The sequence below is a fragment of the Clarias gariepinus genome, chromosome 13, assembly GCF_024256425.1.
Source record: "Clarias gariepinus isolate MV-2021 ecotype Netherlands chromosome 13, CGAR_prim_01v2, whole genome shotgun sequence".
NCBI classification, from domain to species: Eukaryota; Metazoa; Chordata; class Actinopteri; order Siluriformes; family Clariidae; genus Clarias; species Clarias gariepinus.
In genome coordinates, this window is record NC_071112.1 from 13041258 (window position 1) to 13055509 (window position 14252).

Sequence of the window (14252 nt, forward strand, 5' to 3'; positions counted from 1 at the left end):
TTATATCAAATGTTTTATTGTAGCATATGTAAACACATATCATAAGACTGAATGCGTTAGCGAGAGTACTGGGTAGTGTCAAGACAGAGAGTAGTCCTCACTAAACTACAAATGCTTTTCCAAAAACAAATTCCAGTGCATATTTTAATGACAGTTTGATTAAGGAAAAATAAAAGTTAACTTTTTGAGAATTTCACGATAAGTCTTCGAAAAAAATATTTGTAATTTGGTGCACTGCATCCTATTTAGTGCTTAACATTTTAGTACCATTTTGTCAAATTAATATTAGCAAAAAATATATACCTTAAAATAAATAAATATTTTACATTTTATAATAAAAAATTTTAAATAAAATAGGAATACTAATACTAAAGAAATACTAAATCATAACTTCATGTAAACATTGGTATTTCCAAGCAGTTCAGTTTGTCTATATAGATAAGTCATACTTTGCCTAGGTGTCACAAAATGGTTCTTTTGACATGGATGTAGGATGTTGCACATGCAGAGATACAGGAAACTGCAACTATCTTGTGGTGGATTTTTCTACATCCATGAGGCCGTTGCAGAAGTTTCTCTCTGTACCTAAAATTATAGCATAAATGTAAAAGCAGTAACACAACTGTTCTTGTGTGTGTTCTTTGGTTGACATTAGAATACATACAGTACAACTTACTTTGTTTAATTCAGGGAAAAGCTCCAGAATAACTAAATCAAGCAGGATATATGTCAGCTGTAAAGAGATGCGAAAAAACTTAAAATAATTATTACAGTGGATTTTACAAGTAAGTAATTTATTACTATCATAACTTACTTGCTTGTTCAGAACTGGCTGCTGAAGTCCATCAAAGAGAAGCTTTATCCCTTCATATTTTGCTTCCTCTCCAATACATTTTCCGAGCAGATCTAACACCAAAGCACCAATTTCACTTAGTTACAGTTCATAAATTATTAAATCATGAAATAACAGCCCTTATTTATGCAAACTATGTAGATATTTAAGCATAATTAATTATAATGTCAGATGGCATACAGAGGTAATCTGGGTACCAGTCACATCTCTCCTTCAGTGGCATGCTCCTGCCCTCCACTCTCTTATTTACAGTTGTGTTCAAAATAATAGCGGTCCAACATCAGTAACTAGATCAATAATTGTTTTTGGGAGAAATTATATTTCTTCATTATAAATATTTTACTTGTAGGTGTAGTGGAGTAATAGAAAACCAACAGTCCCAACAGTCATGATTGGATGCACCTGATTCTGTGTAATTTAATCATTAATTGAAATGGGGCGTGTTTAAAAAAATAGCAGTGTGAAGTTCAACTGGAGAAGTAAATTATTCTGTGAAAAACAGGTGTCAAACAAGTTCCCCTTATTTAGGGATAAATGCAGAAAATGTTTTCCTGTGCATTTCCCTCTAAATATCAAAGTAAAATGGGTTGTTTCAGACATTGTTTAAAACAACAGCGTACTTTGATTCAAAAGTTGATTAAAGAAAATGATAGGCTGCTCTGCTAAAATGATATCAAATGCTTTAAAATGGAGATCAAAACCAGAAAGATGTGGAAGAAAACATAAAACTACCATTCAAATGGATCAAAGAATAACAAAATTGGCAAAGACTTAGCCAATGATCAGTTCCAGCATGGTCAAAGAACACCTAAAGTTACCTGCGAGTACTATTACTATTAGAAGACGGCTATGTGAAGCCAAGCTATCAGCAAGAAGTCCCATTGTTGAAAAAAGTACAAGTGCTGAAGAGGTTACAGGTTGCCAAAGAACACAGAGAAGAGAAATGGCGCAATATTTTGTGGACTGATGAAAGCAAGATTGTCCTTTTTGAGTCTAGAGGCCGCAGACAGTTTGTCAGGCGACCCCAAACGCTAAATTCAATCCACAGTACACTGTGAAGACAGTGAAGCATGGAGGCACAAGCATCATGATATGGGGATGCTTCTCATACTATGGTGTTGGGCCTATTTATCACATTTCAGGGATCAATTTACATCAGAATACTTAAAGAGGCCATGTTGCCTTATGCCGAAGAGGAAATGCCCTTAAAATGGTTGTTTCAACAAGACAACGACCCCAAACACACCAGTAAGCAAGCAGCATTTTGGTTCCAGACCAACAAGATTGACATTATGGAGTGGCCAGCTCAATCCCCAGACCCTAATCCAATAGAAAAGTTGTGGCCTGACAATAAAAATGCTGTTTCTTAGGCAAAACCAAGAAATGCAGAGGAATTGTGGCATGTAGTACAATTGTCACAGATGTGAAGCAGTTCTCAGAAAGCATGGTTATACAATTAAATATTAGTTCAGAGATGCACAAGAAAAATTACACTTTAAGCATTTTTGTTTAAACGGTAAATTCATTACTTTGTAACGATGAATGATGACACTACTATTTTTTAACAGACTAATATTTGTTTTTCTTCACTTTCTTTAAACTAATAATCCATTTAGCACATTTTACCTTATGTTGTGATTCAGAATAGAATGTGCAGGGTGTCCAAAAGCTATTATTCTGAACACAACTGTACATATCAGGCACACACAACACACCATGATTTACTCTCATTCATGTTATCTCCTAATCAAATGATCCACTTTTTTAGTACAAGGTTCATTGGCGATTATCAATGTTATGTTTTATTTTTGCTGCTATTATTATATGAACTATAATTTTAATAAATAGTAATATTAAATTTGATGAACAAACTATGTAAATGTCAGCACTTTCATTATTACCAAATATAAAACTGATGATAATGCAACTTTCAGGGGAATTTGCCTACATTTGTTTAATAGCCATACCTTCCTCAAATTTGTAAAAAAAAAAAAAAATGTGCTTAAAAAAAAGTGGATGGGGGGGGTCACGTGTTGCAGGCGATGAGGAAGGACGTGCTTCAGTGAGCTCCTCTAACGAGCTATATTATCAATCCAAATCCTTATTTAATTTCCAACCTGATAGACTATTGAGTAGGTTGAGTAAGCGTGAAGTTGATATCGTTTATGGCAGAATACAATTTTCGCCGAAAGGGAAGTAAATCTCGACCTGCTGTTAACACTCTAGAGGCTAACAATCCCAACACGTTATCTAGCATGGCCGACGATGTGGAAGGTGAAATATCACTACAGACGGTGTGGAAAGAAATTAAAGCCAGCAAAGAAGAAATTAGTAAACAAATCGACAAGGTGACAAATGACATACAAAATAAGTTGGCTCGCATTGAAACCTCTATGTCAACTTTATCCGAACAGATGGTCGAGGTTGAAACCAGAGTAAGCGCGACAGAAGATGACCTAAGAGACACGCGCTTAACAATCAGTCGTTTGGAGAAAGATGTTTCTTATTTAAAAGACAAAGTCCAAGACCTTGAGAACAGAAGCAGAAGATCTAATATCCGTATCATTAACCTACCTGAAAAATCTGAAGGAGGTGATATGGTTTCGTTTCTAGAGCGCATCATACCTGAAACCCTCGGCGCAGAAAACTTTCCTTCTCCTCCTACAATCGAGAGAGCGCACAGAACGGGAAACATTTTGCCGAACAGAGCGACTCCGAGGGTAATTGTGGTGAAACTCCTCAACTTTAGAGAGAGACAGAAAATCCTTCAACTCGCGAGAGAGCGAAAGGAAATCTACTTTGACAGTCGGCGCATCCATTTCTTCCCGGATTTTAGCGCGGAGCTCCAAAATGCAAGAAAGGCCTACACTGAGGTTAAACGGGCTCTGAGAGATCGGGGCATTGAATACTCATTCATGTATCCCTCCAAACTCCGGATTACACACAAGGGTAAAGTCAAGATCTTCTCTACACCATCTGAGGTTAAAGACTTTATTGACTCCTTTGGTAAGGATACTGAGGCATCTCCTCCCGAATGAAAACTAAGTCACTATAGTTCTCTTCAAACTCATTTAAATAATGACATTTTATTTGTTACCTTAACCAATCCTTAAAAATGTTGTGTGACTTATATGCTCTTACAGTTTGCTCACTCACTTTTGAAGGCAAAGTTATTAAGATGTGTTATTGATATATGGCTCGTTAGCGATAGCTACAAGTTCGGTAGCATAGAGGTAGTTGTAAGTTTTTTTTTTTTTTTTTTTTATCTTTATTGGTTACGTATTTTTCCTTCTTTATATTTTTTCTCTCTCGATTTTTTTTCCTTTTTTTTTTCTTTTTATTTATGTATGCATGTGTTTTTTTTTTTGTTTTTTTTTTCCCCTCTCTCCTTTGCTTTCCCTCTCGTATTGGTGGATTCGAAGTCTTCTAATGTGTATTGCCTTTGTGCCAAAAAAAAAAAAAAAATGTTTCTTTTACACTGGGTAAAAATAGCAGTGAATTATTGTGTGTGCAGTTGGGATCCTCCCTCTTATATCTCAGGGCCCAAATTAAATGACTAACTCTTTAAATTGTGTATCATGGAACGTTAGGGGTGTAAATGATTCAATCAAAAGGGGAAAAATACTATCATACTTGAAAAGGATTAACACTGATATAGCATTTATACAGGAGACACATCTCACTGATCAAGAACATAAAAGACTAAGGAGAGAGTGGGTGGGTCAGGTATTTTACTCATCATTTTCATCCAGCGGGAGGGGTGTAGCTGTGTTAATACAGAAAAAGCATCAATTTAACCTAATTAACAAATATTCTGACCACTCTGGAAGATATATAATTGTTGAATGTGAGATAAATGGGGAATATATAACTTTAGTAAATATCTATGGACCAAACCATGACGATCCAACCTTTTACAGCAAACTAATATTACAATTAGCAACTATTAAGGGCAACTTTATTATTGGAGGCGACTTTAATTTAGTCCTAGATCCTACAAAAGATAGATCCTCAAAAAAAATGTCCAAGATTAAAGCATCTACCATCCTAAATCAAGGAATGACTGATTTAGGGCTGTGTGACATATGGCGTACCCTTTACCCAGATCAAATTGATTATTCATTCTACTCAAATGTACATAAAGTTTACTCAAGAATAGATTTTTTCTTAGTGTCACAAACAATAGAACATCAAATGAAGGATTGTACCTATCTTGCTGCTTCCATCTCTGATCATAATCCTGCTAAGCTTATATGGGAACCAACAACGATTATACCTCAGTCTAAAAACTGGAGGTTTAGACCTTATATTCTTAAGGATTCAAATTTTATTCAGTTTATGACCACCCAAATAAAAATCTTTTTGGAAACTAATGCTAACTCAGCCTCTCATTCCATTATATGGGATGCACTTAAAGCATTTATGAGAGGACACATCCTATCATATGGGGCTTATAAAATAAAAGAAAAGAGAGCAAGACTGAGGGAACTAGAAAAAGAAATAAAAACATTAGAACTAGAGCATTCAAAGTCAAATTATGAAAAAACCTTGACACAACTCACTCAAAAACGGGTCCTATATAACAACTTGTGCACTCAAAAGATTGAATCCAATATGGCAAGAACAAAATACCACTATTATGAATTTGGAGACAAAACTAGCAGATTACTGTCATGGCAAATTAAAAAAGAAGAATCGGACCGATATATTCATTCAATTCAATTAAATGATGGAAATTATATTAAAGACCCGAGAGAGATTAATACTTTATTCAAGAACTTTTATGAAGAATTATATAAGACAGATCATAATTGTGGAAATATTGAAGCTAAAATTTTTCTAAATAAATTACAATTACCTAAGATTGATGATGAGGATAATGAATTACTTAATTCTGACATTACTGAAAAAGAGGTACTCAAAGCCATTAATGACCTGGAAAATAACAAGGCCCCTGGTCCAGACGGCTTTCCAGTGGAGTACTATAAGTCTTTTTTAAAACTACTGCTAACACCTTTAACAAACATGATTAAAGAATCACTTGAAAGAGGGTCACTTCCTCACTCTCTGGAACTGGCTACAATAACATTACTCTCTAAACCAGGTAAAGACAGACACAAGTTAGGAGCATACAGGCCGTTAAGTCTTCTCAATGCTGACTATAAAATTTTGACCAAATTACTTGCCTCAAGATTGGAAACTGTCATACCCAAAGTAATACATTCAGATCAGACAGGATTTATTAAGAACAGACTAGGTGCGGATAATGTCAGAAGACTCTTACATATAATTAATTATGCTCAAAAGAAGAAATTGTCAATGTTTATACTGTCCATGGACGCTGAAAAAGCCTTTGACAGAATTGAGCCCACCTTTCTCTTTGAAACACTAGATAATATGGGCTTTGGGTCTAGGTTTACTGGATACCTAAAAACCATATTTAACTCCCCTAAAGCACAAATTCTTACTAATAATATTATGTCTAATACCTTCACTTTATCTAGAGGATGTCGACAAGGTTGTCCTATCTCTCCTTTTTTATTTGCCTTGGCCATTGAACCTCTCGCTGTAGCAGTAAGATCTCACTACGGAATAAAAGGAGTTGAAATCGGTACTAGTGATCACAAAATATCTTTATATGCGGATGATTTGCTGATATATCTGACCAATCCGGAACTCTCTATTCACCCTTTATTAAAAACATTTAAAGATTATAGTAATACATCTGGTTACAAACTGAACTATGATAAAAGTATAGCTTTTCCCATTAATATATCAGAACAAGAAAAACATATAATTAAACCATTAACGCTATGCAATAACGGGTTTAAATACTTAGGAATTCATATAGAATCAATATTTAACGAGGTATTTAAAAAAAACTACCACACACTCCTAGAAAGAGTAAAAGAAGATATGCAGAGATGGAAGGAACTACCGATATCATTAATAGGCAGAATCAATGTCATCAAAATGAATATTTTGCCTAAATATATGTATAAGTTCCAGTGCCTCCCTTTAAATATCCCAAAATCTTATTTTAAAGAATTAGATAAAGTTTTATCAGGTTTCCTTTGGAAAGGCAAAACCCCTAGAGTAAAGCTCCTTAAACTTCAAGCACCGTATAAGAAAGGGGGATTGAAACTTCCTAACTTTAGACATTATTACCTAGCGTCACAACTTCGGCCTATATGGATTTGGTTACACCCTGATAAGGTTAATGTTAGATGGTTATCAATAGAACAATGGGAGATGGGTGCTATTTCATTAAAAACTATTCCGTTTTTCGAATCAAAAAAAAGATTATCTACATTCACTAGGAACCCATTAATACTTAATACTTATGCTACTTGGGTGGAATCACATAAAATATGTGGTCTTGACAACATCCCACTTAGAAATTTACCATTATTAGAGAACCCCGTCGTGCCCCCAGGCATTATTGATGGAACCCTCAGAGCATGGGTACATAAAGGGGTAAATACGTTGGAAAACTTATATGTCAATGACTCTTTAATAAGTTTTGAATTACTATCCCAGATATATGATATCCCAAGAAATAATTTTTTTAAATTCTTACAAGTTAGACACTGGATTAAAGAAATTACTCATAAAACATTTCCCAAAATCCCAATAGCATCACCATTTGAAAATATCATGTTTAATGAGAAAATGACCTCTCCAAGTGGTATAGCTTCAGTAGGATATAACATTTTAACAACTAATTTCAAGCCATTTGATAATAGTATTTTGAAGCAGAGGTGGGAGGGGGATCTTGGCTGCACATACAATTTGGTTGAGTGGGAGTCACTTGTTGAGAGGGTACAGACTACGTTAATAGCTACTAAACACCGTCAAACTCAATTTAATATTTTGCACCAGACATATTATACTCCCCAAAGACTTCATATGTTAAATGGTAACATTTCTTCAAAATGTCAAAGGTGTATATTATATGAAGGAAATCTATTGCACATGCTTTGGAATTGTCATATCCTAAAAGCTTTTTGGGAATATATAATTGATGTTTCCTCAATGGTGATAAGTACCGCAATTCCTGGTGACCCTAGAATCTGGATATTAGGAGATATGGAATTTCTAAATATTTCTAAGCATAAAAAATATTTTATCCTTATGGCTGGAACTGCAGGAAAGAAATGTATATTAAAGAACTGGAAATCGACTCACTCCCCTTCAAGGAAACAATGGATCAACGAACTTGCATCATACTGCACTCCAGAGAAAATACTTTTTAATGTTAGGAAATCACCAAAAACTTTCGAAAAAATCTGGGGCTCATTTTTGGAGCATTTACCGGCTATTAAAGTAAATTAGATGCAGGGGGGTGGGGGGGCGGGGAGAGAAGGGAGGGGAAGAAATTTTATGTACGTATATACAAGTATATGTGTATGTATGAACACGAGTTTATAATTTATTATTATCATCCCCATTGTTTTTTTTTTTTTTTTGTTTGTTTGTTTTTTTTTTTTTTGTTTGTTTGTTTGTTTTTTTTTTTTTTTTTGTGTGTGTTTTTGATATTATTTACCCTGTTGTTTTTTGTTTTTATGGAAAGAAAAAGAGAAAAAAGGTGGTTGTATTGTTACAAGTACACTATATGTTATGTTTTACATATGTTTTTTTTTTTTTTTTTTTTCTCTTTAAAAATAAAGCTATAAAAAAAAAAAAAAAAAAAAGTGGATGGTATATAGTAATTATAAAATAAACAGCTGCTCAACCTGGAATGTAATTCTTCATTTCGTCAAATGTTTTTCTGGCTCTTTTTTGCTTGCCTTCTAATGAACGTGGTTCACTGTTCTCACAGAATACAGCATCTAGGGAGGAGCATATTGTATATTGTCAAATCATATTTATAGGAAAATATATATTGTATGTGACTGGAATTTTAAGAAAATCATCATATAAAATCCATTATAAATCCTACTATTAAATGTACTACTGTGTTTATAATGAAACTTTGGTATTCAGTTGCAGTCCCACTTTTTGTGTTTAGTACTGGATACCTCTGAGTAGAGTGATAAGTGAGACCACACGATGCTCCTGAAAAACCTGGTCAAGTTTGTTCTGTAGATAGTAGTCAGTATATGCTTCCAGTGTGTTTTTAAACAGGATGCGGCCACCCATTAAGAGATGATGTAACCAATCAGGGATATGAAATACCACTCGTCCTACCAAAAATTGGAGATCAAAAACAAATTTATAATTCGGAATCTAATTCTAAATATACTAAATATACAGATTAATTATAACTATAATGGAATGATAAAATAACAACACAAAGATTAAACATGAATCAGGATGTGGTTGTTTTAATTAGATCAAAGACTTGCCTAGAAACATTAAGTAGTCATAAATTCCTTCTACAGTGATCATTTCCATAAAGTAATTCTGGTTGTGCCGCTTCTCTGTCACCTCTGATCGATTTGCGTTGTTTTTGTATAACTCATTGAAAAGCTAAAGAATAGGAAGGAATATTTAAGAACAAAGATAAAGTTTCAGATTAATACACTTTTCTAACAAAATAAAAGCAAATATCAAGCTTGGCATTAATATAAACTAATATCATTAAAACTGACAAAGCTTACCTTTTTGTTGTTTTCTGATGTGGGGCTAAGTATTGTGAGTTCTGGCCGGCTGGGTTTAGGTTTTGGTGACTCACATGAGTTGAAGAAGGCCTGGATAAATGGTTCTAGATGCTGGCCTTTCTGCAGAAACATTAACACTAATTGAATCCTTGCACTTATACAAAAGCACATCTAAGACATCTTAGACAAAAATAACTAACCTCTTTGATTAGTTTGCTAGGTACTGATTTAATTATCTTCCCTGTAAGAGAAAAAATAAATAAAACGTTAATGAAAAGTCGATGTGGTTTACTCATAATGACAACAATGCACACTATGTACCAAGATTGACATCGGGTAACATCTTGTCATGAAACTGCGACTCCACGCTGTTAGGGGAGAGAAAGTCTGCCAGAAGCTGGCTGTTACTCAGCTCGGGGTGTTGTAGGAGGTTCTAAATCAACAGACCCAGGATACTTATGTTAGTGATCACATATAGGACATGTTGCTCTACCTAAAACTACAGTTTCTGTATCATTTATACCTGTAAATATTCCTGAAATTCTTCACGTTTGGATGTTAAAAACTCATAGTTTTTAGGTCCAATTATCCTCTTGGATGGAAGTTGTGCATCAGGGAATGTGCCTGTTTCAAGATGTAAAAAAAGTTATATACTTGCAAGCATTAAAATACATTTAAAATACTGCCTATAAATTAAACTGTATACCATGAAACTCTGTAAGTTTGGACTCAAGAACATAAAATTCCAGGTATCTTCGGTAAACAGACCAGTGTTCTGTTTCATGACCCACTAAAAAAAAAAACAAGCAAAAGGCATTATACTTTACGTCTATTTTTTTTCTAAGATTTATCAGGTATACTGTATAAATTATCTTAGTATATTATATATATTATATAAATATATTAGTAAATAATTATATTAGTAGCATTTCAGGTTTTACCGGCTCTCCTGTCATTTCTTTCGACATCTATGCAATACACAGGAATCCTCTCCTTCTTCACCTCATCATCGAATAAATCCACATAGGGGATAGTGATACTCCAGGCCGTCAGATTACGAGGCGTACTTGGAGTACTAATAGCCTCCATGGGTAAGTCATCCTCCATAACCATGATGGCCTCCTCCACCTAAGATGTCAAATAGTGGGGATGGAGAGGAATCAACAGAAATCATTTTTATATGCATTTACCTGGATTCATATATGACAGTAATAACATCAATTACACTTAAATGACATAAAGATTAATCATCCTGTTTGGTTATTATTAGGATGGTTTGGTTAACCATCCTACTGGTTAAAGTTACAACAAATCTCAAATTTATATTAAACTTATATGTTCACATCTTCTTTGTCTTTCGGCTGTTCCCTTTCAGGGGTCGCCACAGCGAATCATCTGCCTCCATCTAACCCTATCTTCTGCATCCTCTTGCAGTTCCAACCTCAGCAACTTATATGTTTAAATATGTTAATAATGAACTGTTGCTGTATTACAGCTCTAAAATAATTTACACAGCAAATTTGTTATACCTGTTCCTAATAATTGTTCATAATCAACAGGCTAACTGGTGAGAAACATTCTATTTTTAAACTTATCTGCTACATGAGCTAGGGATGAGCTAAAGATTGACTACTGGAACTACATTTGACAAACGCTCTGAGCTCATAGAATGGGAAAGAGAGCCAGACCTATTTTGAGGTTCAAATGTCAGAGGTGGTGCTGCTTGGAAACACAGGTAAATAATCAAACACCAACTGTTATTAGGCTGGTTACATAAGCCAAACATAGTACCTGAACACTAATACAGTCTCATAGATACAAGGTAAACTCTTCCTTAACTTGTCTTAACACAGAGCTCACTAACCATATCGTCCTCTCCCTCTGCTAGTCCATAAGAGGGCAGCATGGCCCCTTCCATGGTGGTACTCTTGAAAACCCCCTTAATCTTACTGCCGATTCGGCTGATGCCAAATGATTCTCCTCGCTTTGACGTGTTCCTGAACATAATACGTATCCACACGATCACAAAAATATAACCGAAACCATTTTTATTAATGTTTAAGATTGGCACAGCACATGCAATTGTCATGCTTTCTGTCATACAGCTTTTTATTTTTTTTATTCAAATCATCCATCAGTTGCCAAAAGAGCACGGACAGCAATACAGCATAACATTTTCCATTTTACAATGCCTGGCAAAAAAAAAGTCACCACTTGGACTTTATACTTCAGTGATGAAATATTTTAATTACTGAATATAGTGACTGATATATTACTCATCGTGCATCAAAGTTTTGCCCATGCAATTACATGGAAACTTTGAGTCAAGTATTTTTAGAAAGATAATAAACACTTTATCTCTGTGAAAATGTCCCTTTTTGGAGTCAACGCAGGAAAATTTTCATTCCCTCATTTATATGCAAGAATATTCATATCCCATACCCTTGCTTATCGCCCTCACCAGGCTACCAGCAATGATCTCTTAAATATTTATCACTCTTAGGGAAGCAACGCCCCACGATTTGCAAAACATCTATGTGTGAACAGCTATCTAGGTAAGGGAGTGTCCCTTAATTTACATTTAGGCATTTGGCAGCCGCCCTTGACCAGAGCAATATACATTTTTATCTCATTACACATCTGAGCAGTTGAGGGTTAAGGGCCTTGCTCAAGGGTTCAACAGTGGCAACTTGGTGGTCCTGGGGTTTGAACCTCGGACTGTAGTCCTACCCTTGATCCTGTCAATCCCTCAAAATGCACATCTTTGCTTTAGGTTTTCAGTCATTACATGATCTCAGAAGAAAAAAAATCCTGAAAATCTGGACAGAAAGAAAATTCTTAAACAACGCCTTAGCAGATGCACACTAAAATCAAATCAAAAGCTGGTCCAACAAAATGTGTGTAACTTTTTTTTTTATCCAGGCAGTGTGTGTAATATGAAAAAGTATGACCGCCCACCCACCCACCCACTCATTTCTGCTTTGAATAGGAAATATTAGCATTCATGTGTAGTGAAGGACAAGTCTTTCAGTTAGATAGAAAAAAATATGGATGGGATAAAGTCTCTGTAAAGAATCATCACTTAAATTTTTTTTTAAATTGGATTTCTGTTAGGAAGAACATACTGTACTGTATTATAACAAAATCTAAATAAAAATACAGTTACAATAAATATATTTTATATAATATATATAAAATAAATTATATATATACTGTAATTCAGTAATTATACTGAGATTCACCACACATAAACATGCAGGCCAAAGAATTACCAAAAGAATCCATGCATGTAGGGATAAAGGACTTGCAATGGATCCTGACTTACTTAAGCGCAATGTTGCGCAAGGCATTAGAGCCAGATGGGTGAATAAGAATGGATGAAACATTAGGGGAGACCGATGCAGATGAGATGGACGGAGACTCTAGATTCATGATATCGTCCCACTCAGAAAAGCTAGAGCCCATGGTTGAATGGAGGGTCAAAAGATGGACACAAATACAAAGTGTAATCCGTGGTATGAGAGAGAGACAAACAGAATCAGCTAAGGTGGTTAAAGTACTTGTGTACATTGTTGCACTGGATCTTAGACTTGTTTCGCAGTTAAGTAACAAGCTCCACATTTTTTATTGTAAGGCATGTGGAGGGCAGTGTTACCAGATTCTTTGACAACAAGCCTTTTTTCATGTATGTAAGGAATCTAGTTTCAGCTCAAAGAAAGGTCAGTTTTACCCAAAAAATATATCTTGCTAGACCTAAACTTAATTGAAGAATGAGGAACTTTTATATAGGAGTTATACACAGCCACAAAAGGATTGTGGTTTTCACAGAGGCATCTGCAGCTCATGAAATAATTTTTTTTTGTTCCTGCATTCCAGCATGTATCTCACATGCAGCAATATGTGAAGAATAGAAAGCTACAGGTTGAGCATAAAGTCGACAGTATACTCACCGGATGTCATCCAAACTCACGCTATTTCTGAAATAATAAGCAAAAGGAATTACAACTGTCCTCTGTAAACACCACACCCTATTGCAAAATTAACAAATAACACATATGCATTTAAAGGAAAGAAAAGAACATTCAGGGAATAAATGGAATTCAGGGAATAAACATTTAACAAACTACATAATATGATAAGACTGACCCATACAGTAAGTTAGGGAATGTATATCACAAGAGATTTTCCTTTTTGCTGACAATATTTAATAGTCAGGCTGTACACTTCAACGGATGCTAAGAAAATTAATACGACAACATTTATATCTATTGGCATTAATCTGGGAAAGCAATCCTGGCTTTTTACTGATGTACACAAATCAAACATTTGAATGAACTCTGCTTTGATTTTTATTTTTGTATGAAAATGAATTAAAAAGAAAATAAAAAAACTGAAGAAGTCTTTACAAGTCTAACAGATTATCACTTTATGCAATCCAACACTTGTATAAAATATACTGCTTTGGTCTACATGCTTAATAAATATCTTGCATCGTAATTCATTTAATTCATTTTAAATACTAAATGTGCTCTTTTTAAAATCTAAAGATCACCCACCTGCCAAGCCTGGAGCTTCTGGTTGGGGACTCTGCCCCCCTCAACAGCTGCCTAAAATACTAAAACATAGACTTGTTAAACAAATCTTAGGACAGTTCATTGCTTTGCACATACAACTCCACATACTGTATCTGCAATTTATTCGAAAGACAGTAATAATGTTGCTGCCACCTCTCTTTTATATCCTTTACAATACAGTATATGTGAAATATTCTAACCATATAATAATTAATTGCTTTA

The 14252-nt window shown here is 34.6% G+C and overlaps 1 protein-coding gene across 3 annotated transcripts in view; it reads right to left on the reverse strand.

Annotated features, from left to right (window-relative positions):
• LOC128535894 (sorting nexin-14-like) overlaps positions 1-14252 on the reverse strand; it is a 21137-nt gene continuing 6885 nt past the window's right edge. For 2 of the 3 annotated variants that reach the window (XM_053509977.1, XM_053509979.1), the window contains 16 exons: positions 14013-14071; positions 13407-13433; positions 12782-12910; positions 11321-11453; positions 10398-10584; positions 10163-10246; positions 9980-10080; positions 9778-9889; positions 9657-9697; positions 9457-9576; positions 9202-9325; positions 8875-9039; positions 8590-8685; positions 815-906; positions 677-733; positions 1-585 (listed from right to left, as the gene is read on the reverse strand). In XM_053509977.1, coding sequence (XP_053365952.1) covers positions 547-585; positions 677-733; positions 815-906; positions 8590-8685; positions 8875-9039; positions 9202-9325; positions 9457-9576; positions 9657-9697; positions 9778-9889; positions 9980-10080; positions 10163-10246; positions 10398-10584; positions 11321-11453; positions 12782-12910; positions 13407-13433; positions 14013-14071 — 1566 coding nt within the window. In that variant the 3' untranslated portion in view covers positions 1-546. The remainder of the gene's footprint in view (positions 586-676; positions 734-814; positions 907-8589; positions 8686-8874; positions 9040-9201; positions 9326-9456; positions 9577-9656; positions 9698-9777; positions 9890-9979; positions 10081-10162; positions 10247-10397; positions 10585-11320; positions 11454-12781; positions 12911-13406; positions 13434-14012; positions 14072-14252) is intronic. The other variant, XM_053509978.1, reaches the window with a different exon arrangement.